At 36.9% G+C, this 26,590-nt stretch overlaps 1 protein-coding gene across 1 annotated transcript in view; it reads right to left on the bottom strand.

Moving 5' to 3' along the window:
• tfcp2 (transcription factor CP2) overlaps positions 1 to 26,003 on the bottom strand; it is a 41,556-nt gene extending 15,553 nt beyond the window's left edge. The window contains exons 1-10 of the mRNA XM_062052525.1: positions 25,697 to 26,003; positions 20,302 to 20,487; positions 13,911 to 14,062; positions 13,696 to 13,772; positions 10,696 to 10,801; positions 10,472 to 10,578; positions 7,048 to 7,200; positions 6,842 to 6,952; positions 3,073 to 3,161; positions 2,938 to 2,989 (exon numbers count right to left, since the gene is read on the bottom strand). Coding sequence (XP_061908509.1) covers positions 2,938 to 2,989; positions 3,073 to 3,161; positions 6,842 to 6,952; positions 7,048 to 7,200; positions 10,472 to 10,578; positions 10,696 to 10,801; positions 13,696 to 13,772; positions 13,911 to 14,062; positions 20,302 to 20,423 — 969 coding nt within the window. The 5' untranslated portion in view covers positions 20,424 to 20,487; positions 25,697 to 26,003. The remainder of the gene's footprint in view (positions 1 to 2,937; positions 2,990 to 3,072; positions 3,162 to 6,841; positions 6,953 to 7,047; positions 7,201 to 10,471; positions 10,579 to 10,695; positions 10,802 to 13,695; positions 13,773 to 13,910; positions 14,063 to 20,301; positions 20,488 to 25,696) is intronic.
• Between the last annotated feature and the right edge of the window lie 587 nt (positions 26,004 to 26,590).

Here is a 26,590-nt window from a genome sequence, read left to right as displayed (position 1 = left end):
GCGTTGTCGCTGAGTTTAAACTTGACCTCTGGACTGGCGCAGTTTCCATAGTCGTTACGACTGACGGGCCTGATGATGATGATGATGATACAGTAGCGTATTAGACCTACACTACCGTTCAAAAGTTTGGGGTCACCCAAACAATTTTGTGGAATAGCCTTCATTTCTAAGAACAAGAATAGACTGTCGAGTTTCAGATGAAAGTTCTCTTTTTCTGGCCATTTTGAGCGTTTAATTGACCCCACAAATGTGATGCTCCAGAAACTCAATCTGCTCAAAGGAAGGTCAGTTTTGTAGCTTCTGTAACGAGCTAAACTGTTTTCAGATGTGTGAACATGATTGCACAAGGGTTTTCTAATCATCAATTAGCCTTCTGAGCCAATGAGCAAACACATTGTACCATTAGAACACTGGAGTGATAGTTGCTGGAAATGGGCCTCTATACACCTATGTAGATATTGCACCAAAAACCAGACATTTGCAGCTAGAATAGTCATTTACCACATTAGCAATATATAGAGTGTATTTCTTTAAAGTTAAGACTAGTTTAAAGTTATCTTCATTGAAAAGTACAGTGCTTTTCCTTCAAAAAAAAGGACATTTCAATGTGACCCCAAACTTTTGAACGGTAGTGTAAGTGTTCATTAAAAACAAAGCAGAGTTTTGCTTTTTTAACAAGCATATTTCATATTTTTGGCCACAGTAATATTATACACAGTTTGAACTGTAACACTGTATATAAATAAAACACTGTACTTTAATCAAGTGATTTTTTGGCGTACCATTAGAAGGAGCCTGTGTGCCACTAGATCACAGGTGTCAAACTCAAGGCCCGGGGGCCAGATGTGGCCCGCCACTTCATTTTATTTGGCCCTCGAAAGCCTGGAAATAATATGTATCAATAAAGTACTGTAACTTTTCTTACTAAATGTATTCTTCCTTTCTATTTTGGGGGAAAAAAATGTTTTTTACTCCATGTAATCGCAAATTATGTTAACTTAAATAGTCTAATTATGCAAAAATATATGATCAAACATTCAAACCATCTTTTAAAATAGAAAAAAATACTAATAATAATGATTTCAAAGCAAGTTATCCATCAAATTGTGCAATGTAAAAGTAGCGATAGATTTCAAGGTAAAATTGTGAAATTGACTGTGGTTTTTACAACATTTTTCTCTAAATGAAAAAAAAACAGTACGGTACTTTTCTACTGTAATAAACTGTGGTGCAGTTTTGGCATTTACAATAATACAGCGAAAAATCTACAGTTGTTGATTTGCGGTAAAAAAAAATGTTACTGTAAAATTGCATTTTTTAAAATTTACAGTAAAAAAACAATGTCAATTTTACAGTAAAATTCTGGCAACTGAGCTGCCTTTTTAAACCATAAAAACAGCAGTAGTTTTTCAATTTACAGGAATATACACCACATTTTGAGGTGAAATTGTTGCCACTTACCATATTGTTTTTACGTTTTAGTTTTTAAAAAATCCACTAATTGACGAATGGAATGTAAAGCTAAATCTCCAAGTTAAATAAAGCAAACAAATAATAAAATATACTTTTTTAGTTTAAAAAAAAATCCACTAATAAAATGCATAAAAAATGTGCGTAATAATAGTATATACGGTTAGAAGCGGCCCTCTGGGGCCCAAACACAACTGCAATGTGGCCCTCAGAGAAAAGGACTTTGACACCTTTACACTACAGTTTGAGAATCACTGGTGTCGAGTGTACAGAGATGAATGTGCAATTAGGTCTGGGCCCATAAACTGTGCTTGACGATATACTGACCTACACATTTTTGCCGATAAACAACATTATTGTCGTTATTTTTATGAGACCAAATGATTCCTTAAAATGTTCCAGTTCCATTCACACATTTAAACAACACTTTAAGACCAATGTCTTGGAAAAATATATCACTCTTGAATCAACACAGTAGTTAATACTATGACAGTGTTTCCCACAAATTAATTTATTTGTGGTGGCCCGCCACGAAAGAATTATGTCCGCCACAAATAAAAAAAATAAAAATCTTTAATTTTTTTGTCCTGTCCAGCTTCTCAGGCAAATCATATAGTTGATGTAGATGCCCATATAGGCTGTTCAGATTTACTTTACAAAAGAGAAGTGTAGGATACTTCTCTTGTTGCCTTATTTGTATTTGACCACTACTGTTTTCTGTTTATTTGTTACTGAATGTGGCAGGACACCTCTGCCTCTGTTTCACTTTATGTTGCTGGTAAATAATATGGTTGTAGTAGTAGGCTAAAGTTAAATTATTTAGTATGCACTAATTAAAGGGGCAGAGCTTTAAGAGACCTTTTAGCTTTTATATTTTTATAAGATATATTTTTTGTAAGAACCACAATTAATAAATATATTTCAGTGAATAACTTATTGTTCAAATCTGTATATAAATATGTACATAAAGTGTTGTAATTATATTGTAAAATGGATGGATGTATGGAATTGATGGACGTTTAAAACAAAACTGTTATTATTAATTAGTAAGTATACATTTTTTGAGCCTTTTTAGAGAAAATCATATCATTGTAGTAAATTATGCAAATTACCCGATGATGTCATGGTGACCACGCCCATAGCCACGCCCCCACCGCCACAGGTATCTTGGCAGTTTATGGGTAACACTGATATGACATCTATTACATTGGACAAGTGCACAGTTCCTGTGTATATGTCAAAAGTGGATGAAGTACACTATAGTGCTTTTTGGAAGACAAACTCAGCTTATTAGCATTAAAGCTACACACACAAAAAATGTTGTTTCTACTAAAAGTACTTTCAAAGTCCATTCCAGCATCCTTTTAGATGTTCTTCCATACACTAATTGAGGGGCTTCTGATACTGCAAGTGGTGAAAAATACTAGCATGTGAGCCTTTGATGGTGCAGACGGCGCTTGTACTTACATCCGCTACCTGAACGACAGGCTCAGGCGCTTGGTGGTTTGGTGAAGTGTTTCTAAACAGGACCGGAAGACACGGACGGAGGTGTTATTGGCGAGCGGGAAGAGGGAAGGGACGTTTTTTTATTTTTTTATTTACCCTTCTGCGACTGGGAAGCTGCTGGGTGTGCTGTTGAAGGCGGGTGACGGGGAGTTGTTGACGTAGGTAATCTCAGGCCAGGGAGAACACTGGAAGGAAAATGAAGAAGTTTCAGGAGCCATCTTGGGGCTTTAAAGTGTGGCCCCTTGCTCGTGTTTTATTTTATTTATTTTAAATCCCCTTTGCATATTCTGATTACAAATCAATGCATTATCAATAATATATATACAGTACTGGCTAAACGCTTGGACACATGTGTTTTCTTTATTTTCATGACTATTTACATTGTAGATTGTCACATCAAAACTATGAATGAACACATGTGGAGTTATGTACTTAACAAAAAAAGGTGAAAACACTGAAAACATGTTTTATATTCTAGAGATGTCCGATAATGGCTTTTTTGCCGATATCCGATATTCCGATATTGTCCAACTCTTAATTACCGATTCCGATATCAACTGATACCGATATATGCAGTCGTGGAATTAACACATTATTATGCCTAATTTTGTTGTGATGCCCCGCTGGAGGCATTAAACAATGCAACAAGGTTTTCCAAAATAAATCAACTCAAGTTATGGAAAAAAATGCCAACATGGCACTGCCATATTTATTATTGAAGTCACAAAGTGCATTATCTTTTTATAACATGCCTCAAAACAGCAGCTTGGAATTTGGGACATGCTCTCCCTGAGAGAGCATGAGGAGGTTGAAGTGAGCGGGGGGGGGGGTTTGAGGTGGGGGTAGGGAGTAGCGGGGGGTGTATATTGTAGCGTCCCGGAAGAGTTAGTGCTGCAGGGGATTCTGGGTATTTGTTCTGTTGTGTTTATGTTGTGTTACGGTGCGGATGTTCTCCCAAAATGTGTTTGTCATTCTTGTTTGGTGTGGGTTCACAGTGTGGCGCATATTTGTAACAGTGTTGAAGTTGTTTATACGGACACCCTCAGTGTGACCTGTATGGCTGTGGACCAAGTAGGCCTTGCATTCACTTGTGTGTGTGAAAAGCCGTAGATATTATGTGACTGGGCCGGCACGCAAAGGCAGTGCCTTTAATGTTTATTGGCGCTCTGTACTTCTCCCTACGTCCGTGTACACAGCGGCGTTTTAAAAAGTCATACATTTTATTTTTTGAAACCGATACCAATAATTTCTGATATTACATTTTAAAGCATTTATCGGCAGTCCGATATTATCGGACATCTCTACCTACATGTGGAGTTATGTACTTAACAAAAAAAGGTGACAAAACTGAAAACATGTTTTATATTAGGGCTGCAACAACTAATCGATTAAATCGATTAAAATCGATTATAAAAATAGTTGGCAATTAATTTAGTCATCGATTCGTTGGATCTATGCTATGCCCATGCGCAGAGGCAATTATTTGTATTTATTTTTATTTTTTTATAAACCTCTATTTATAAACTGCAACATGTACAAACAGCTGAGAAACAATAATCAAAATAAGTATGGTGCCAGTATGCTGTTTTTTTCCAATAAAATACTGGAAAGGATAGAAATGTAGTTTGTCTCTTTTATCCGATTATTAATCGATTAATCAAAGTAACAATCGACAGATTAATCGATTATCAAATTAATCGTTAGTCGCAGCCCTAGTTTTATATTCTAGTTCCTTCAAAATAGCCACCTTTTGATTCCGTAAATTAGGCGCAACGGGTTATAAGGCGCACTGTCGAGTTTTGAGAAAATTAAAGGATTTATAGAAAAATACGGAAACATACACTACCGTTCAAAAGTTTGGGGTCACCCAAACAATTTTGTGGAATAGCCTTTATTTCTAAGAACAAGAATAGACTGTCGAGTTTCAGATGAAAGTTCTCTTTTTCTGGCCATTTTGAGTGTTTATTTGACCCCACAAATGTGATGCTCCAGAAACTCAATCTGCTCAAAGGAAGGTCAGTTTTGTAGCTTCTGTAACGAGCTAAACTGTTTTCAGATGTGTGAACATGATTGCACGAGGGTTTTCTAATCATCAATTAGCCTTCTGAGCCAATGAGCAAACACATTGTACCATTAGAACACTGGAGTGATAGTTGCTGGAAATGGGCCTCTATACACCTATGTAGATATTGCACCAAAAACCAGACATTTGCAGCTAGAATAGTCATTTACATTTTGTTGAATGAATGATAGGTGGTGGTCGGAGGGGCCGTAGGTGCAAATTGGCAGCCACGCTTCCGTCAGTCTACCCCAGGGCAGCTGTGGCTACGAAAGTAGCTTACCACCACCAGGTGTGAATGAATGATGGGTTTTTAACATGTAAAGCGACTTTAGGTACTTAGAAAAGCACTATATAAATCCCAGGTAGTATTATTATTAATATTTACCACATTAGCAATGTATAGAGTGTATTTCTTTAAAGTTAAGACTAGTTTAAAGTTGTCTTCATTGAAAAGTACAGTGTTTTTCCTTCAAAAATAAGGACATTTCAATGTGAACCCAAACTTTTGAACGGTAGTGTAGGGCTGCAACAACTAATCGATTAAAATCGATTATAAAAATAGTTGGCGATTAATTTAGTCATCGATTCGTTGGATCCATGCTATGCGCATGCGCAGAGGCAAATATTTGTATTTATTTGTATTTTTTTTATAAACCTTTATTTATAAACTGCAACATGTACAAACAGCTGAGAAACAATAATCAAAATAAGTATGGTGCCACTATGCTGTTTTTTTTCCAATAAAATACTGGAAAGGATAGAAATGTAGTTTGTCTCTTTTATCCGATTATTAATCAAAGTAATAATCGACAGATTAATCGATTATCAAATTAATCGTTAGTCGCAGCCCTAGTTTTATATTCTAGTTCCTTCAAAATAGCCACCTTTTGCTCTGATTACTGCTTTGCACACTCTTGGCATTCTCTCCATGAGCTCGGTAGGCACAACCAAAATTATTCCGTACATTAGGCGCAACGGGTTATAAGGCGCACTGTCGAGTTTTGAAAAAATTAAAGGATTTATAGAAAAAATACGGAAACATACACTACCGTTCAAAAGTTTGGGGTCACCCAAAAATTTTTGTGGAATAGCCTTCATTTCTAAGAACAAGAATAGACTGTTGAGTTTCAGATGAAAGTTCTCTTTTTCTGGCCATTTTGAGTGTTTAATTGACCCCACAAATGTGATGCTCCAGAAACTCAATCTGCTCAAAGGAAGGTCAGTTTTGTAGCTTCTGTAACAAGCTAAACTGTTTTCAGATGTGTGAACATGATTGCACAAGGGTTTTCTAATCATCAATTAGCCTTCTGAGCCAATGAGCAAACACATTGTACCATTAGAACACTGGAGTGATAGTTGCTGGAAATGGGCCTCTATACACCTATGTAGATATTGCACCAAAAACCAGATATTTGCAGCTAAAATAGTCATTTACCACATTAGCAATGTATAGAGTGTATTTCTTTAAAGTTAAGACTAGTTTAAAGTTATCTTCATTGAAAAGTACAGTGCTTTTCCTTCAAAAATAAGGACATTTCAATGTGACCCCAAATTTTTGAACGGTAGTGTATTCTTAAAAACCGCGACAGTGGAGCTGCAAAATTGAAAGCATGAAGCGGTGAGGAGGAGTGTAAATGCAATGCATCATAACAGAAGTGATGGAATGAAGCTTGAATGTTCAATGGGAGCAAGAGCCAGGAGAAAGAGAGTTCAATAATATTGGCAACCACCATTTCATGTGAAAGCAGTACTGCTGTGCTCCAAATAAAGTTCTGATCTATTGAAGATGAATAATACACCAACCTCAGTTAGGATGGTAGTTTCATACGATGGCTGGTACTTCTCCTTCTCCTGGGGCGCTCTCTTCTCCATCTTCTCCCGGTCAGTCTTCTGCTTTCGGTCGGCACCTTTAGGCTGCAAGGGACCGCACCAGGGTCACTTGACAGCACGGACACATACGCCACAACAACAACAATGTGGAGGTTCCGGGCTGCGTTCGTTCTGCTCACCTTGAAAACTTTGACCTGGCAGGAGGCGGAGTGGAGGTGCTCGGCGTACTCGCCGCCCTCGTTCTCTTTGAACGTGTCGATCTGGATGCGGAAAGGGACGCCTTTCTCGCCGCCGTGCTTGCGCATAGTAAACTCGGTGCTGATGCAGTGGACCTAGGAGTGAGCAAAAGCAGAAACCTGAACACGAGCTTAACGTACAGTACAGGCCAAAAGTTTGGACACACCTTCTCAGTCAATGCGTTTTCTTTATTTTCATGACTATTTACTAGAGATGTCCAACAATATCGGACTGCCGATATTATCGGCCGATAAATGCTTTAAAATGTAATATCGGAAATGATCAGTATCGGTTTCAAAATTATCGGTATCGGTTTCAAAAAGTAAAATTTATGACTTTTTAAAACGCTGCTGTGTACACGGACGTAGGGAGAAGTACAGAGCGCCAATAAACATTAAAGGCACTGCCTTTGCGTGCCGGCCCAGTCACATAATATCTACGGCTTTTCAAACACACAAGTGAATGCAATACTTGGTCAACAGCCATACAGGTCACACTGAGGGTGTCCGTATAAACAACTTTAACACTGTTACAAATATGCGCCACACTGCGAACCCACACCAAACAAGAATGACAAACACATTTCGGGAGAACATCCGCACCGTAACACAACATAAACACAACAGAACAAATACTCAGAACCCCTTGCAGCACTAACTCTTCCGGGACGCTACAATATACACCCCGCGCTAACCCACACCCCCTCACCCACCTCAACCTCCTCATGCTTGCATGTCCCAAATTTCAAGCTGCTGTTTTGAGGCATGTTAAAAAAAAAAAGCACTTTGTGACTTCAATAATAAATATGGCAGTGCCATGTTGGCATCTTCTTCCATAACTTGATTTGATGTATTTTGGAAAACCTTGTTACATTGTTTAATGCATCCAGCGGGGCATTACAACAAAATTAGGCATAATAATGTGTTAATTCCACCACTGTATATATCGGTATCGGTTGATATCGGAATCGGTAATTAAGAGTTGGACAATATCGAAATATCGGCAAAAAAGCCATTATCGGACATCTCTATTTACATTGTAGACTGCCACTGAAGGCATCACAACTGAATGAATACATGTGGAGTTATGTACTTAACAAAAAAAAGGTGAAATAACTGAAAACATGTTTTGTATTCCAGTTTCTTCAAAATAGCCACCCTTTGCTCTGATTACTGCTTTGCACACTCTTGGCATTCTCTCCATGAGTTTCAAGCACACCTGTGAAGTAAAAACCATTTCATGTGACTACCTCTTGAAGCTCATCCAGAGAATGCCAAGAGTGTGCAAAGCAGCAATCACAGCAAAGGGTGGCTATTTTGAAGAAACTAGAATATAAAAGATGATTTCAGTTTTCGGTAGAATATAAAACATGTTTTCAGTTATTTCACCTTTTTCGTCTTCTCCCCGTCATCTTTGTTGTAGCGGTGAAATAACTGAAAACATGTTTTATATTCCAGTGTCTTCAAAATAGTCACCCTTTGCGCTGATTACTGCTTTGCACACTCTTGGCATTCTCTCCATGAGCTTCAAGCACACCTGTGAAGCGAAAACCATTTCAGGTGACTACCTCTTGAAGCTCATACAGAGAATGCCAAGAGTGTTCAAAGCAGTATTCAGAGCAAAGGGTGGCTATTTTAAAGAAACTAGAATATAAAACATGTTTTCAGTTATTTTACCTTTTTTTGTTAAGTACATAACTCCACATGTGTTTATTCATAGTTTTGCTATGAATAAAAAGTCAACTTTTTAGAATCTTGCTGTTTGCTTTTAAAGCTTTACATGGACTAGCACCTCATTATATCTCGGACCTCATCCAAATGTACACTCCTGCGCGCGCTCTGAGGTCCGAGAGCCAACTCCAGCGTGTGGTGCCCAAGACGAGACTTAAAGGGAAACTTCGGTTTTTTTCAACCTGGGCCCTGTTTTCATAATTTTTTCTGTATATGTGAGTGCTGGATAAAACATTTTTTGAGGTCGCGCCAGTATTGAGCAGGGCAGGCAGCCTCCAGCCCAGCTAACGCTCGTACACAGGGCAACTGGCTCTCGTCAAAATTCGGCCTATAAACATGCATTTTTTTCACACTGACAGGCTCAGATAGTTACAATGAGTGTCCGACAACATACTAGAAAGGAGAAATTAACGTATGTCTCTACCTTTAGCTGGAGATCGCTGTTTTTTGCGAGCTGTGTCCAAATCTCACCACGCTACAAATCTCGTTCCGAAATCTCGCGATAACTCGCGACAAAACACCGGTGGAAAAACAGTTACCTGACTGAGGTGAAGAGAGATGACTGAAGTGATTTTCTGTTGGATTACCGAAGACTGTTATTTTAGTTTTATAGAAAAGTTTGTTTGTTTGTCTGTCATGGCTCTCTTCACCTCAGTCAGGTAACTGTTTTTCCACCGGTGTTTTGTCGCGAGTTATCGCGAGATTTCGGAACGAGATTTGTAGCGTGGTGAGATTTGGACACAGCTCGCAAAAAACAGCGATCTCCAGCTAAAGGTAGAGACATACGTTAATTTCTCCTTTCTAGTATGTTGTCGGACACTCATTGTAACTATCTGAGCCTGTCAGTGTGAAAAAAATGCATGTTTATAGGCCGAATTTTGACGAGAGCCAGTTGCCCTGTGTACGAGCGTTAGCTGGGCTGGAGGCTGCCTGCCCTGCTCAATACTGGCGCGACCTCAAAAAATGTTTTATCCAGCACTCACATATACAGAAAAAATTATGAAAACAGGGCCCAGGTTGAAAAAAACCGAAGTTTCCCTTTAAAACCAGGGGAGACAGGGCCCTCTCTGTGGTCGGCCCTAAGCTCTGGAACACTCTGCTCCTCCATGTTCCAACTGTTCCACAGTGGAGTGTTTTAAGTCTCGTCACTTTTATTCTTTGGCTTTTAACACTACGTGAGTTGTGTGGTCCTCTGTGTTTTTAAAATGTCTATTTATTGTTTTAATTGGTTTTACCCTTTAAAATAGTTTTTAATCATATTTGTTTTTATATCTATTTATTTTTTGTTTTTATTCAGTCATTGGTGAAGCTAAGGATAATATTTGAATATTGTTTTTAATATTGTTGTGCAGCACTTTGGAAACATTTATGTTGTTTAAATGTGCTATACAAATAAAGTGGATTGGATTGGATGAAAATAAAGAAAATGCATTGAAATTGCGAAGGTGTGTCCAAACTTTTGGCCTGTACTGTATGTAAGCCAGGTTTGTTTCAGGGTCCAAAACCACATTTACACTAAGCAGTCCTGTTCAGTACAACTCACAAGAACTGTTTGGAACCCAGAGGTTCCTCGAACTACGTTCATTTTTTTAATGTCACAAGCTTGTGAGTGAAAAACCCAGGAGGTCCATGCTACCTGGATGAAAACAGAGGTTCTCTTTGACGGTTCCCAAAGGTATTCCACAGTGTTAAGCTGGGTGGGGTTCACTCGGGGGTCCACGATGCCGACCGACATGGGGATATCTGCAACACACCGACGCACACTCATAAATAGGATAACTTGCTTATATGAATAGGGGATGCCATTGAGTCATTTTTTTTCACTTAAGGTCGTTTCAGAAACTTTGCAGGTCTACTCACCTAGGTCCAGAATACGATCCCCAGGCCTGTTCCAGCGCCATCCCTCCAGCTGCTGGTGTTCCGTGTACTGAAGTCGCCGGTCGTGAAACACCACGCGAATGATGCTCTGCAATTTTACACGTGTGAGCGCTCAATGGAAAGAAACCCTTTGTACTTCATACTTCTCACACTCTATATTTATTAATATACAATTAATATTTATAAAATATTAATGGAATATTATTTTTATTATAATAATATTATATATTATTGGTATATATACTACAATAATCAGAAAACTACTATCTAATTATTTAAAATAATTCAATACATTGTAAATAATTGAATAATGGCAATAGTAAAGGTTTGGTTTATGTGCTTCCATCCCTCTTAAAGGAAAACTGCACTTTTCTGTCCTGCATTGTAAATCAAAAACACACGTCTTTCCTTTTTCTGTGCGTCCTAAATGGCAACAGCGGAAGATGAATGTCCCATAACAAGGTGGAGAAAAAGAAGAAGCTTATCGACTACGTGTCGGCACGGACTACAATGGCAGACGCGCGCGCATTTTCAGGACTTATACAGATCTCAAATACACACCAGAAGGTAAGAAAAGTTGCTTTTGCATAATATTGCAAAACAAAATGCCAGATAATGTCTGCTAATAGGTGCCTGTGGAGGGGGGCGTGGCCTGCGGGCCTGCCGCGGAACGGGGTGTGCCAACACCGGCTTCGAAGACAGCGACAGGTGAGTGGATGGCCCAGGTGGGCCTTGTTATCCAATCACCTGTCGCCTTTATTAGCAGCAGCCGGAATGAGACACGCGGTTGGAGTTGGAGCCAGAGCGAGAGAGAGAGAGACACGAACTCAGAAAAAGACACTTTGCTGGAAAGCAAAAGGCTCTCAACATTTATGCAAATAGAACCGTGTTGTACCCTGAAATCCAGGCTCTCGTGGCAGTGTGTGGTGGTCCGAAGAACCCACTAGAGGGCAACATCTACAGTGCCATTTTGCTGTCCTTATATACACACCATAATAATACTCATATGTTTAATGCGCTGACAATCCATCAAGCGGTGCGGCTTCATAGCTTACCAAAGTCAGACTAAAACATTTTGACAGATTTTTGAGTGCTGTGTGTAATGTTCTATATTTTCAACGGAACATTTAAAGTTTTGGTGTCGTTTACTGGAATATCTCTTGTGTGACTGCCATCTACTTGGTCACACTTTTTACACCATGTAGCAAATAAAATTGTTTTGAGGTTGGTAAGCACAACCAGAATTATGCCGTGCATTAGGCGCACCGGGCTATAAGGCGCGCTGTCGATTTTTGAGAAAATGAAAGGATTATAAGTGCGCCTTACAGTCCGAAAAATACGGTGCATGTGATTTTTGAGTTTTTTTATTTTTAATAAATGTGCAAAAATGTCTACATTTCTGTTTTTTTCTGTCAGGATGGGGTGCTGAGTGTACATTCATGAAAAATAAAATCAATGTTTTTAGTAGAGATTTCCGATAATGGCTTTTTTGCCGATATCCGATATTGTCCAACTCTTAATTACCGATTCCGATATCAACCGATACCGATATATACAGTCGTGGAATTAACACATTATTATGCCTAATTTTGTTGTGATGCCCCGCTGGATGCATTAAACAATGTAACAAGGTTTTCCAAAATAAATCAACTCAAGTTATGGAAAAAAATGCCAACATGGCACTGCCATATTTATTATTGAAGTCACAAAGTGCATTATTTTTTTTAACGTGCCTCAAAACAGCAGCTTGGAATTTGGGACATGCTCTCCAGAAGAGAGAGCATGAGGAGGTTGAGGTGGGGGAGGAAGGGGGTAGCGGGGGGTGTATATTGTAGCGTCCCGGAAGAGTTAGTGCTGCAAGGGGTTCTGGGTATTTGTTCTGCTGTGTTTATGTTGTGTTACGGTGCGGATGTTCTCCCGAAATGTGTTTGTCATTCTTGTTTGGTGTGGGTTCACAGTGTGGCGCATATTTGTAACAGTGTTAAACTTGTTTATGCCTCAACCCTCAGTGTGACCTGTATGGCTGTTGACCAAGTATGGCTTGCATTCACTTGTGTGTGTGAAAAGCAGTAGATATTATGTGACTGGGCCAGCACGCAAAGGCAGTGCCTTTAAGGTTTATTGGTGTGCTGTACTTCTCCCTACGTCCGTGTACACAGCAGCGTTTTAAAAAGTCATACATTTTACTTTTTGAAACCGATACCGATAATTTTGAAACCAATACAGATCATTTCAGATATTACATTTTAAAGCATTTATCGGCCGATTATATCGGCAGTCCGATATTATCGGACAGCTCTAGTTTTTAGGAAATGGCAGCAAAGCATCCAAGAGTGAAAAATTAAAGGGGTCTGAGTACTTTCTGTGCCTACTGTATAACATTTACAGTATTTTGGGCACTTTAAGCATTACTATAACTTATTTAAAGAGCACATAGCAACTAAAAGATCCCTTTCAAAAAGACTTACCGTATTTTTCGGACTATAAGTCGCAGTTTTTTTCATAGTTTGGCAGGGGGTGCGACTTGTGTGTGAAATGATTAACACATAAGCGTAAAATATGAAATAATATTATTGATCTCATTCACGTAAGAGACTAGACGTATAAGATTTTCATGGGATTTAGCGATTAGGAGTGACAGATTGTTTGGTAAACGTATAGCATGTTCTATATGTTATAGTTATTTGAATGACTCTTACCATAATATGTTACGTTAACATACCAGGCACCTTCTCAGTTGGTTATTTATGCCTCATATAACGTACACTTATTCAGCCTGTTGTTCACTATTCTTGATTTATTTTAAATTGCCTTTCAAATGTCTATTCTTGGTGTTGGCTTTTATCAAATACATTTCCCCAAAAAATGCGACTTATACTCCAGTGCGACTTATATATGTTTTTTTCCTTCTTTATTATGCATTTTCGGCCGGTGCGACTTATACTCCGGAGCGACTTATACTATGAAAAATACAGTACATACCTTCACCATTTTACCGGAGATTTCCGGGAGTTCACCGATTTTCCGATTATCAAGCATGATGATTTCGTAGGACTGCCCTGAAACGACAAAGTGCACTGTGGGTAAAAACAAAGACTCCGCTCACTCTTATATGATAAATGCTAGCAAACAGCACAAGTTGCCAGGTGATTTCCATTGACCGGTTATTACTACGATGTGGTATTTGAAGTGCTGACCTTGGTTGAGGTAGGTGAGTGTTTCATCATGCAGTTTGACAGCTGGCGAGGTAGCGGCGCAAAGAACGTACTGGAAGGGAAGGATCTTGTTGTCGGCGTCCGGTGGCAAGTTGGACTCCTCCTGCTTGAAGATGGGCAAGGCCAGGACGTCGCTGCAGGAACGACAGACAGGGAAAAAACTGAATGATGTGGCCATGGATCATTTCTGGAGAGGTACCAGACTGGAATAAGGGGCTAGCTGACCCGAGTTGTCACCCGGGGCGGACCACTCTGCCACGCTCAGCTGGACTTCCACATTATACAAACCCCAAAAGCAGTGAAGTTGTCACGTTGTGTAAATGGTAAATAAAGAGAATACAATAATTTGCAAATCCTTTTAAACTTATATTCAATTGATTAGACTGCAAAGACAAGATATTTAACGTTTGAGCCGAAAAACGTTGTTATTTTTTGAAAATATTTGCTCATTTGTAATTTGTTGCCTGCAACATGTTTCAAAAAAGCTGGCACAAGTGGCAAAAAAGACTGAGAATGTTGAGGAATGCTCATCAAACACTTATTTGGAACATCCCACAGGTGAACAAGCTAATTGGGAACAGGTGGGTGCCATGATTGGGTATAAAAGCAGCTTCCATGAAATGCTCAGTCATTCACAAACAAGGACGGGGCGAGGGTCACCACTTTGTCAACAAATGCCTGAGCAAATTGTTTAAGAACAAGGAATTTAGGGATTTCACCATCTACGCTCCGTAATATCATCAAAAGGTTCATAGAATCTGGAGAAATCACTGCACGTAAGCCATGATATTACGGACCTTCGATCCCTCAGGCGGTACTGCATCAAAAAGCGACATCAGTGTGTAAAGGATATCACCACATGGGCTCAGGAACACTTCAGAAAACCACTGTCAGTAACTACAGTTCGTTGCTACATCTGTAAGTGCAAGTTAAAACTCTACTTTGCAACGCCAAAGCCATTTATCAACAACACCCAGAAACTGCACCGGCTTCGCTGGACCCGAGCTCATCTAAGATGGACTGATGCAAAGTGGAAAAGTGTTCTGTGGTCTGACGAGTCCACATTTCACATTGTTTTTGGAAACTGTGGACGTAGTGTCCTCCCGACCAAAGAGGAAAAGAAGCATCCGGATTGTTCTAGGTGCAAAGTGTAAAAGCCAGCATGTGTGATGGTATGGGGGTGTATTAGTGGCCAAGGCATGGGTAACTTACACATCTGTGAAGGCACCATTAATGCTGAAAGGAACATACAGCTTTTGGAGCAACATATGTTGCCATCCAAGCAACGTCTTTTTCATGGACGCCCCTGCTTATTTCAGCAAGACAATGCCAAGCCACGTGTTACAACAGCGTGGCTTCATAGTAAAAGAGTGCAGGTACTAGACTGGCCTGCCTGTAGTCCAGACCTGTCTCCTTTTGAAAATGTTGAAGGCTAAAATATGAGAAGTGAGACTGTTGAACAACTCATATATACACAAGCAAGAATGGGAAAGAATTCCACTTCAAAAATGTGTCTCCTCAGTTCCCAAACCTTTACTGAGTGTTGTTAAAAGGAAAGGCCATGTAACACAGTGGTAAAAATGCCCCTGTGACAACTTTTTTGCAATGTGTTGCTGCCATTAAATTCTAAGTTCATGATTATTTGCAAAAAAAAAGAAGTTTCTCAGTGTGAACATGAAATATCTTGTCTTTGCAGTCTATTCAATTGAATATAAGTTGAAAAGGATTTGTTGTATTCTCTTTTTATTTACCATTTACACAACGTGACAACTTCACTGCTTGTGTATATTAATTTAACAGTTCAATGATTTTATATCCACATCCACTGCAGCCATGGAAGGGGGTCCCGACATCTGCGGTCCCTTCTCAAGGTTTCTTCTATTTCCCACGTTGGGGTCTTTTGAGTTTTCCCCTTGCCTGGATGAAGGTTTAGATCAGGTGATGTGATTGTAAGTTTGTAAAAGCCCTTTGACACACTTGTGATTAAGAACTGTATAAACACATTTCCATTGATTAATATCCGCCTGCTTTATTCATTATAATCAAGGCACCACAAACAAATACCAAAGTGTCCAGCCTGGATCGCACCTTTTCCTCCCAACAGAACAATTTACAGTGCAAACAGCTGCTTTAAAGGGAAAGAGCAAACATTGACAAGACGTGCCCCTAATTGCACAATTAGACCACCAAAAGAGAGGTGATGATGACACCACAGCATTATAAGAGGACATATGTTTGATGCGACAAGTTGTACTATAAGGCTTCGTCGACAATAATAACGAAAGTAGAATGTGTCATTTACAAAATGTAAAAAGTAATTATATATAAGAAGTTTGGTTTTTTTTTACTGTTTTTTTTTTGCCGTGACAGAACCAATGTTGTAATAGCGTTAAGTAAAGAGACTTGCTGTTGTGTGAACTTGCAGCATTTCGCTCATGCAGTTGTTTGTGTGTGTTTTGACATTTGCACCGTTTTTTCTTTTGCATTAGTTCTTTAGCGTAAAAAAAAAGAAAGAAAAAAAAGAGTGCAATATCCTACCCTGGACTTGTAAGCAGTGTCGCCAGTTCCGTTTGATTGATTGATTGAGAAGTTTATTGACATCTTCAAGAATGTGATCCATGTAATGATTTAAAAAGGTACTTGGATGGCACAAAAAGCCAAAAGGCTTGTGTCCATTGTGGTCCATTAAATATTCACCACATTTGATACATTCAATAATAAAAGATATATAACCTCTAACATGTACAGTGTTTCCTACACATTCATTTATTACGTCCGCCACAAATAAAAATAAAATAAAAAATATATATATATTTTTTTGTCCTGTCCAGCTTCTCAGGCAAATCATATAGTTGATGTAGATGCCCATATAGGCTGTTCAGACTTACTTTACAAAAGAGAAGTGTAGGATACTTCTCTTGTTGCCTTATTTGTATTTGACCACTACTGTTTTCTGTTTATTTGTTACTGACTGTGGCAGGACACCTCTGCCTCTGTTTCACTTTATGTCGCTGGTAAATAATATGGTTGTAGTAGTAGGCTAAAGTTAAATTATTTAGTATGCACTAATTAAAGGGGCAGAGCTTTAAGAGACATTTTAGCTTTTATATTTTATAAAGATATATTTTTTGTAAGAACCACAATTAATAAATATATTTCAGTGAATAACTTATTGTTCAAATCTGTTTATAAATATGTACATAAAGTGTTGTAATTATATTGTAAAATGGATGGATGGATGGACGTTTAAAACAAAACTGTTATTATTAATTAGTAAGTATACATTTTTTGAGCCTTTTTAGAGAAAATCATATCATTGTAGTAAATTATGCAAATTACTTGATGATGTCATGGTGACCACGCCCCCACCGCCACAGGTATCTTGGCAGTTTATGGGAAACACTGATGTATATTAAAAAATTACGTTAAAAAAATTGATAAATTATGTATATATACTAAGACTGTGAATTTTTGGGTGTCCCACGATTCGATTCAATATCGATTCTTGGGGTCACGATTCGATTCAAAATCGATGTTTTTCTATTCAACGCGATTCTCGATTCAAAAACGATTTTTTTCCCGATTCAAAAGGATTCTCTATTCATTCAATACATAGGATTTCAGCAGGATCTACCCCAGTCTGCTGACATGTAGTAGATTTTTGTAAAAAGCTTTTATAATTGTAAAGGACAATGTTTTATCAACTGATTGCAATAATGTAAATAAATAAATAATAAATGTAAATTTGTTTTAACTATTAAATGAACCAAAAATATGACTTATTTTATCTTTGTGAAAATATTGGACACAGTGTGTTGTCAAGCTTATGAGCTGCGATGCAAGTGTAAGCCACTGTGACACTATTGTTCCTTTTGTTTTGTTTTTTATAAATGTCTAATGATAATGTCAATGAGGGATTTTTAATAATGATAAATAATGATAAATGGGTTATACTTGTATAGCGCTTTTCTACCTTCAAGGTACTCAAAGCGCTTTGACACTATTTCCACATTCACACACACATTCACACACTGATGGCGGGAGCTGCCATGCAAGGCGCTAACCAGCAGCCATCAGGAGCAAGGGTGAAGTGTCTTGCCCAAGGACACAACGGACGTGACTAGGATGGTAGAAGGTGGGGATTGAACCCCAGTAACCAGCAACCCTCCGATTGCTGGCACGGCCACTCTACCAACTTCGCCACACCGTCCCTGCTATGCTAATCACTGCTATGTTGAAATTGTAACTAATATTGATACTGTTGTTGATAATATTCATTTTTGTTTCACTACTTTTGGTTTGTTCTGTGTCGTGTTTGTGTCTCCTCTCAATTGCTCTGTTTATTGCAGTTCTGAGTGTTGCTGGGTCGGGTTTGGTTTTGCGTTGTTATGGTATTGCTGTGTATTGTTTTGTTGGATTGATTAATTTAAAAAAAAAAAAAAAATGAAAAAAAAATTAATTTGAAAAATAAAAATAAAAATGAAAAAAATAAAATAAATAAAAATCGATTTAAAAAAAAAGAGAATCTATTCTGAATCGCACAACGTGAGAATCGCGATTCGAATTCGAATCGATTTTTTCCCACACCCCTAATATATACACAGTATACATGTCAGGTGATTTCAAAAGCTATATATTCAAAAAATGGGTATGACACTATGTACATAATAATAATAATAATGGATTAGATTTTATATTACGCTTTTCTATTATTAGATACTCAAAGCGCTCACAGAAAAGTGGGAACCCATCATTCATTCACACCTTCATGACTCTGCACATGTTGACTCCAAGAGTGTGCAAAACAGAATGAGAAAGTATATATACACTATAACCACATATAAATATATGTATATATATATATATATATATATATATATATACACACACTATAACCACATATAAATATATATATACGGTATATATATATACACTATAACCACATATATATATATACATATATATATATATACATACATACATACATACATACATACATACATACATACATACATACATACATACATACATATATATATATATATATATATATATATATATATATATATATATATATATATATACACACTATAAGCACATATAAATATATATATATGTATATACATACACTATAACCACATATAAATATATATATACGGTATATATATATATACACACTATAACCACATATAAATATATATATATATATATATATATATATATACACTATAACCACATATAAATATATATATAAATATATAAATATATATATACACTATAACCACATATAAATATATATATATGTATATATATACACACTATAACCACATATAAATATATATATATATACACTATAACCACATATATATATATATATATATATATATATATATATATATATATATATATATATATATATATATATATATACTATAACCACATATAAATATATATATATACACTATAACCACATATAAATATATATACTGTATATATACACTATAACCACATATAAATATATATATACACTATAACCACATATAATATAATATATATTTATTTATTTAGTTTATATATATATTTATATATTATTTATATACATCTATTCATTTATATATGCACCTTATTGCTTTTTTTTATCCTGCACTACCATGAGTTTATGTAACGAAATTTCGTTCTTATCTGTGCTGTAAAGTTCAAATTTGAATGACAACAAAAAGGAAGTCTAGTCTAGTCTAAATATAAACCTGGTTGATGCTTCGAAGAGTTGCTGGGGATCAATTTTTGTTCAGATCAGGTGGAGGTTGAGCTGAGCCATGATTTTATGGCAGTTTTAAAATTTAGTAAGGAAGTTTGAATTTTAAGGTCTGTTGGTAGTGGCCTGTATCCAAAGTATCCAAATAGCATCCCGGGGTGCCATAGATCATTCATTCGTGGGCCGGATCTGGCCCGCGGGCCTTGACTTTGACACCTAGGTTGTAAAGTGTATAAAAAGGAGTATGGAAGCTGGACAAATAAGATGGCAAAAAGCAAGCACTTTCATGTGGTATTGGACAGAAAGGAGGACTTTTTTTTCTCCTCCATTTGAAAATGTGGAGGTTATCATCACTACTGTCTGATTCCAATCAATGCAAGTCTTCACAATCAGGTAATACACCAACTTATATTCTTGTCTTCATGAAAGAAAGGAATGTTAAATATGCTTGTATTATCATTAAACACATTTCACTTGTTAACAAACCTCTCTTTCATAAATAAATAAATATAAATGATATATATGAATGAGGCTCGCCTGCTTTAAGACAATGTGCAGGGTTGCCTGCTGTGCTTGTTTTGACACACTGTGTGAGAGTGACTGTGGGTTGTTGGGTACCTCATGCTGTACGCCCCGGCCCCCAGCTCTTGGCCGATGCCCGACAGACTGGCATCGAAGTCCTGGACCAGTCCGGACTCGATCACCTCGTCGGTGAGAGGCAGCTTTAAAGCCCAGGCCATGTTGAAAGTGTGCAGATCTCAACGAGGTTCTGTACCTGGGAGCACCTTTAGTCCAACTTTTGACCTTTGGGGGGGAAGATAGTAGAGTGCATTTAGATTTACAAAGGACAACAATATGTTTTAATCAACAAAATCATAGGACGACGAAGGTAATAATAATAATAATAATGTTGTATAAGAGTTGAGGACATAACGGTAATATATGTGTGTGGTTACTTAAACTCAGCTGCCACTTTATCCACATTGTATATACTTGTTTTGTCGCGTTAGAACATTGAATACACTTGTTTTGTCGCGTTAAAACATTGTATATACTAGTTTTGTCACGTTAGAACATTGTATATAGTAGTTGTCACGTTAGAACATTGTATATACTTGTTTTGTCGCGTTAGAACATTGTATATACTAGTTTTGTCACGTTAGAACATTGTATATACTAGTTTTGTCACGTTAGAACATTGTATATAGTAGTTGTCGCGTTAGAACATTGTATATACTTGTTTTGTCACGTTAGAACATTGTATATAGTAGTTGTCGCGTTAGAACATTGTATATACTTGTTTTGTCACGTTAGAACATTGTATACACTTGTTTTGTCGCGTTAGAACATTGTATATATTAGTTTTGTCACATTAGAACATTGTATATACTAGTTTTGTCACGTTAGAACATTGTATGTACTAGTTTTGTCACATTAGAACATTGTATACACTTGTTTTGTCGCGTTAGAACATTGTATATACTTGTTTTGTCACGTTAGAACATTGTATACACTTGTTTTGTCACGTTAGAACATTGTATACACTTGTTTTGTCGCGTTAGAACATAGTATATATTAGTTTTGTCGCGTTAGAACATTGTATATACTAGTTTTGTCACGTTAGAACATGGTATATACTAGTTTTGTCACGTTAGAACATAGTATATACTAGTTTTGTCACGTTATAACATTGTATATACTAGTTTTGTCGCGTTAGAACATTGTATATACTAGTTTTGTCGCGTTAGAACATTGTATATACTAGTTTTATCGCGTTAGAACGTAGTATATACTAGTTTTGACACGTTATAACATTATATATATTAGTTTTGTCGCGTTAGAACATTGTATATACTAGTTTTATCGCGTTAGAACGTAGTATATACTAGTTTTGTCGCGTTAGAACATTGTATATACTTGTTTTGTCGCGTTAGAACATTGAATATACTAGTTTTGTCACGTTAGAACATTGTATATACTAGTTTTGTCACGTTAGAACATTGTATATACTAGTTTTGTCACGTTAGAACATTGTATATACTAGTTTTGTCACGTTAGAACATTGTATATACTAGTTTTGTCACGTTAGAACATAGTATATACTAGTTTTGTCGCGTTAGAACATAGTATATATTAGTTTTGTCACGTTAGAACATTGTATATAGTAGTTTTATCGCGTTAGAACATAGTATATATTAGTTTTGTCACGTTAGAACATTGTATATACTAGTTTTGTCGCGTTAGAACATTGTATATACTAGTTTTGTCACGTTAGAACATTGTATATACTAGTTTTGTCACGTTAGAACATAGTATATACTAGTTTTGTCGCGTTAGAACATAGTATATATTAGTTTTGTCACGTTAGAACATTGTATATAGTAGTTTTATCGCGTTAGAACATAGTATATATTAGTTTTGTCACGTTAGAACATTGTATATACTAGTTTTGTCGCGTTAGAACATTGTATATACTAGTTTTGTCACGTTAGAACATTGAATATACTAGTTTTGTCACGTTAGAACATTGAATATACTAGTTTTGTCACGTTAGAACATTGTATATACTAGTTTTGTCACGTAAGAACATAGTATATACTAGTTTTGTCACGTTATAACATTGTATATATTAGTTTTGTCGCGTTAGAACATTGTATATACTAGTTTTGTCGCGTTAGAACATTGTATATACTAGTTTTATCGCGTTAGAACGTAGTATATACTAGTTTTGTCACGTTATAACATTGTATATACTAGTTTTGTCGCGTTAGAACATTGTATATACTAGTTTTGTCGCGTTAGAACATTGTATATACTAGTTTTATCGCGTTACAACGTAGTATATACTAGTTTTGTCGCGTTAGAACATTGTATATACTTGTTTTGTCGCGTTAGAACATTGTATATACTAGTTTTGTCGCGTTACAACATTGTATATACTTGTTTTGTCACGTTAGAACATTGCATATACTTGTTTTGTCGCGTTAGAACATTGTATATACTAGTTTTGTCGCGTTACAACATTGTATATACTTGTTTTGTCACGTTAGAACATTGTATATACTTGTTTTGTCGCGTTAGAACATTGTATATACTAGTTTTGTCGCGTTACAACATTGTATATACTTGTTTTGTCGCGTTAGAACATTGAATACACTTGTTTTGTCGCGTTAAAACATTGTACATACTAGTTTTGTCACGTTAGAACATTGTATATAGTAGTTGTCGCGTTAGAACATTGTATATAGTAGTTGTCGCGTTAGAACATTGTATATACTTGTTTTGTCACGTTAGAACATTGTATATACTAGTTTTGTCACGTTAGAACATTGTATATACTAGTTTTGTCACGTTAGAACATTGTATATACTAGTTTTGTCACGTTAGAACATTGTATACACTTGTTTTGTCGCGCTAGAACATAGTATATACTAGTTTTGTCACGTTAGAACATTGTATATACTAGTTTTGTCACGTTAGAACATTGTATATAGTAGTTGTCGCGTTAGAACATTGTATATACTTGTTTTGTCACGTTAGAACATTGTATACACTTGTTTTGTCGCGTTAGAACATTGTATATACTAGTTTTGTCACGTTAGAACATTGTATATACTTGTTTTGTCACGTTAGAACATTGTATACACTTGTTTTGTCGCGTTAGAACATTGTATATACTAGTTTTGTCGCGTTAGAACATTGTATATACTAGTTTTGTCACGTTAGAACATTGTATATACTAGTTTTGTCACGTTAGAACATTGTATATACTAGTTTTGTCACGTTAGAACATTGTATATACTAGTTTTGTCACGTTAGAACATTGTATACACTTGTTTTGTCGCGTTAGAACATAGTATATACTAGTTTTGTCACGTTAGAACATTGTATATACTAGTTTTGTCGCGTTACAACATTGTATATACTTGTTTTGTCGCGTTACAACATTGTATACGTTTGTTTTGTCGCGTTAAAACATTGTATATACTAGTTTTGTCACGTTAGAACATTGTATATAGTAGTTGTTGCGTTAGAACATTGTATATACTTGTTTTGTCACGTTAGAACATTGTATACACTTGTTTTGTCGCGTTAGAACATTGTATATATTAGTTTTGTCGCGTTAGAACATTGTATATACTAGTTTTGTCACGTTAGAACAGACCTGGGCATTCTGCGGCCCGCGGGCCGCATCCGGCCCTTTGTGCGTCCCTGTCCGGCCCGCGTGAGGCCAATTATAAATTACAAAATAAATTTAAAAAAGTATCTATGTCGAGTGTGCAATACAACGGTGCTGCTTTTGTTTTGAAAATCGTTATTTGTATTACTTCCGTGTGGACGTATGCGTGATTGTGAGTGAATGTGAACAACTGCAATTACAAAATAAAGTTGAAAAAACATCTATGTCCTGCGCGCAATACAACTGTGCTGCTTTTATTTTGAAAAGTATTATTTATGGGCGTGTGTCCGTGTGTAACCTGCGAGTGAAGGTGCACATGCAGCGACAAGTGATGCACGGTTTACACCCGAGACGCCAAAAAGAGAAAAGTTGATGAGGAATGCCGTGTTTTCAACAACACATGAACTGCAAAGCAACGTCCCCTCACCTAAGGTGCGTGCCTGCGCAATTGCGCACTGTTCAAGTGTCTGCTGCGCGCAGCAAGTATATGCCGCGCACCAAATCAAATCCCATCTGAATTATAAACAAAATAAACATATTTATTCTATGTAATTTTGCAATGCAACTTTGAGTGACAGTGACAACAAGCGGCCCTAACGGTGTTCGTCAACACCGTTCAATTGAACACCGTTCAATTATTGTAACGTCTATCGAGATGCTTCGAGGACAGGAATTATATCGATCACTTTATTGAGCAAAACTGTTTATATTCGGACATAACCACACCAAAAACATGAGTAAAACAATTCTAACTCGAAAAACTAGTAATTTTCTGCCGTACAAACCAGGCCAAAACCAACTTGTCATCTGTCACCAACACGCATAGCACTAAACCACTGGTGCGTTTAAGGCCACACAAAAAGTCGGACAACTCAAACACCACACAAAGTTACACTATGACTCCTCAGTCATACGTGTGCTTATTTTACTGTCATTTATTATTAATGTTAATTTATATATATTAGTAATGGAATGCTGTTACACACACTATGTTGAAGTATTACTATTATTATTATTATTATTATTATTTATCTTACGGTATATATCAAAAATAATATTGAGCAAAATTTAATTGAAATATTGTCGATGTGGCCCTCCTGCAGTGCTCGGGTAGCTCATGCGGCCCCCGGTAAAAATTAATTGCCCACCCCTGCGTTAGAACATAGTATATACTAGTTTTGTCACGTTAGAACATTGTATATACTTGTTTTGTCACGTTAGAACATTGTATACTAGTTTTGTCACGTTAAAACATAGTATATACTAGTTTTGTCACATTAGAACATAGTATATATTTGTTTTGTCACGTTAGAACATTGTATATAGTAGTTTTATCGCGTTAGAACATAGTATATATTAGTTTTGTCACGTTAGAACATTGTATATACTAGTTTTGTCGCGTTAGAACATTGTATATACTAGTTTTGTCACGTTAGAACATTGAATATACTAGTTTTGTCACGTTAGAACATTGAATATACTAGTTTTGTCACGTTAGAACATTGTATATACTAGTTTTGTCACGTAAGAACATTGTATATACTAGTTTTATCGCGTTAGAACGTAGTATATACTAGTTTTGTCGCGTTAGAACATTGTATATACTTGTTTTGTCGCGTTAGAACATTGAATATACTAGTTTTGTCACGTTAGAACATTGTATATACTAATTTTGTCACGTTAGAACATTGTATATACTAGTTTTGTCACGTTAGAACATTGTATATACTAGTTTTGTCACGTTAGAACATAGTATATATTAGTTTTGTCACGTTAGAACATTGTACATAGTAGTTTTATTGCGTTAGAACATAGTATATATTAGTTTTGTACCTCGGGGTGGCAAAGAGTGCAGTAGTTTTCATGTCATGCTTCCTTCCTTCGCTCCAGCAAGAAAACAAACATGTCCAGTTAGCGTCTCATGCTAAGCAGCGAGCCGCGGCCACGCCGACACTTCCCGGCCTCCCCGGTGGCGCCTTCAGGCGTACATTCCTCCCGGCGGGGGTGCACCGAACAGGCGTGAGTCTGCAGCAATAAATTGTTCAATTTAACGTCGCTTTTTTTGTTTGTAAAATCGAGTCAGGAAGAGGATCTGGCGTCCTTCCGCTCGTGGCTCTTCTTTGTGGTCCTTTTTCCTGGCCAGATGAGCGCGCTGCTGCCCCCCTGCGCACGGAAGTGGTTTAACACTTCTTACTAAATATATGTTTTCTTTCCCTTTTGACGTTAAAAATCATGTGCTGCATGCAATTGCGTACCTTTTTAAAATGTAATTATCATTTTATCATGTAACTGCAGCACGGTGTCACAGGGGTTAGTGTGCGTGTGCTTCACAATACAAAGGTCCTGGGTTCAAGGTCCTGAAGAATATTCTGGAAAATATTAGTCAAAGATCCTCCACGTGACAGGAGCACTCTGCTGTTTTTGAGGAGATGCTGCAAAAAGGCCAATCAAAGATCCTCTATGTGACAGGATCAGGCTGATGTTTTAAAGAACCTCCTGGAAAATACTAGTCAAAGAACCTCTATGTGACAGGATCATGTTGCTGTTTTAAAGAACTTCCTGGAAAATACTAGACAAAGATCCTCTATGTGACAGGAACACTGCTGTTTTGAAGAATATTCTGGAAAATATTAGTCAAAGATCCTCCACGTGACAGGAGCGCTCTGCTGTTTTTGAGGACCTGCTGCAAAAAGGCCAATCAAAGATCCTCTATGTGACAGGATCAGG

This window comes from Entelurus aequoreus, linkage group LG07 (assembly GCF_033978785.1).
Source record: "Entelurus aequoreus isolate RoL-2023_Sb linkage group LG07, RoL_Eaeq_v1.1, whole genome shotgun sequence".
NCBI lineage: Eukaryota > Metazoa > Chordata > Actinopteri > Syngnathiformes > Syngnathidae > Entelurus > Entelurus aequoreus.
This window is presented reverse-complemented; position numbering and strand designations above follow the sequence as displayed.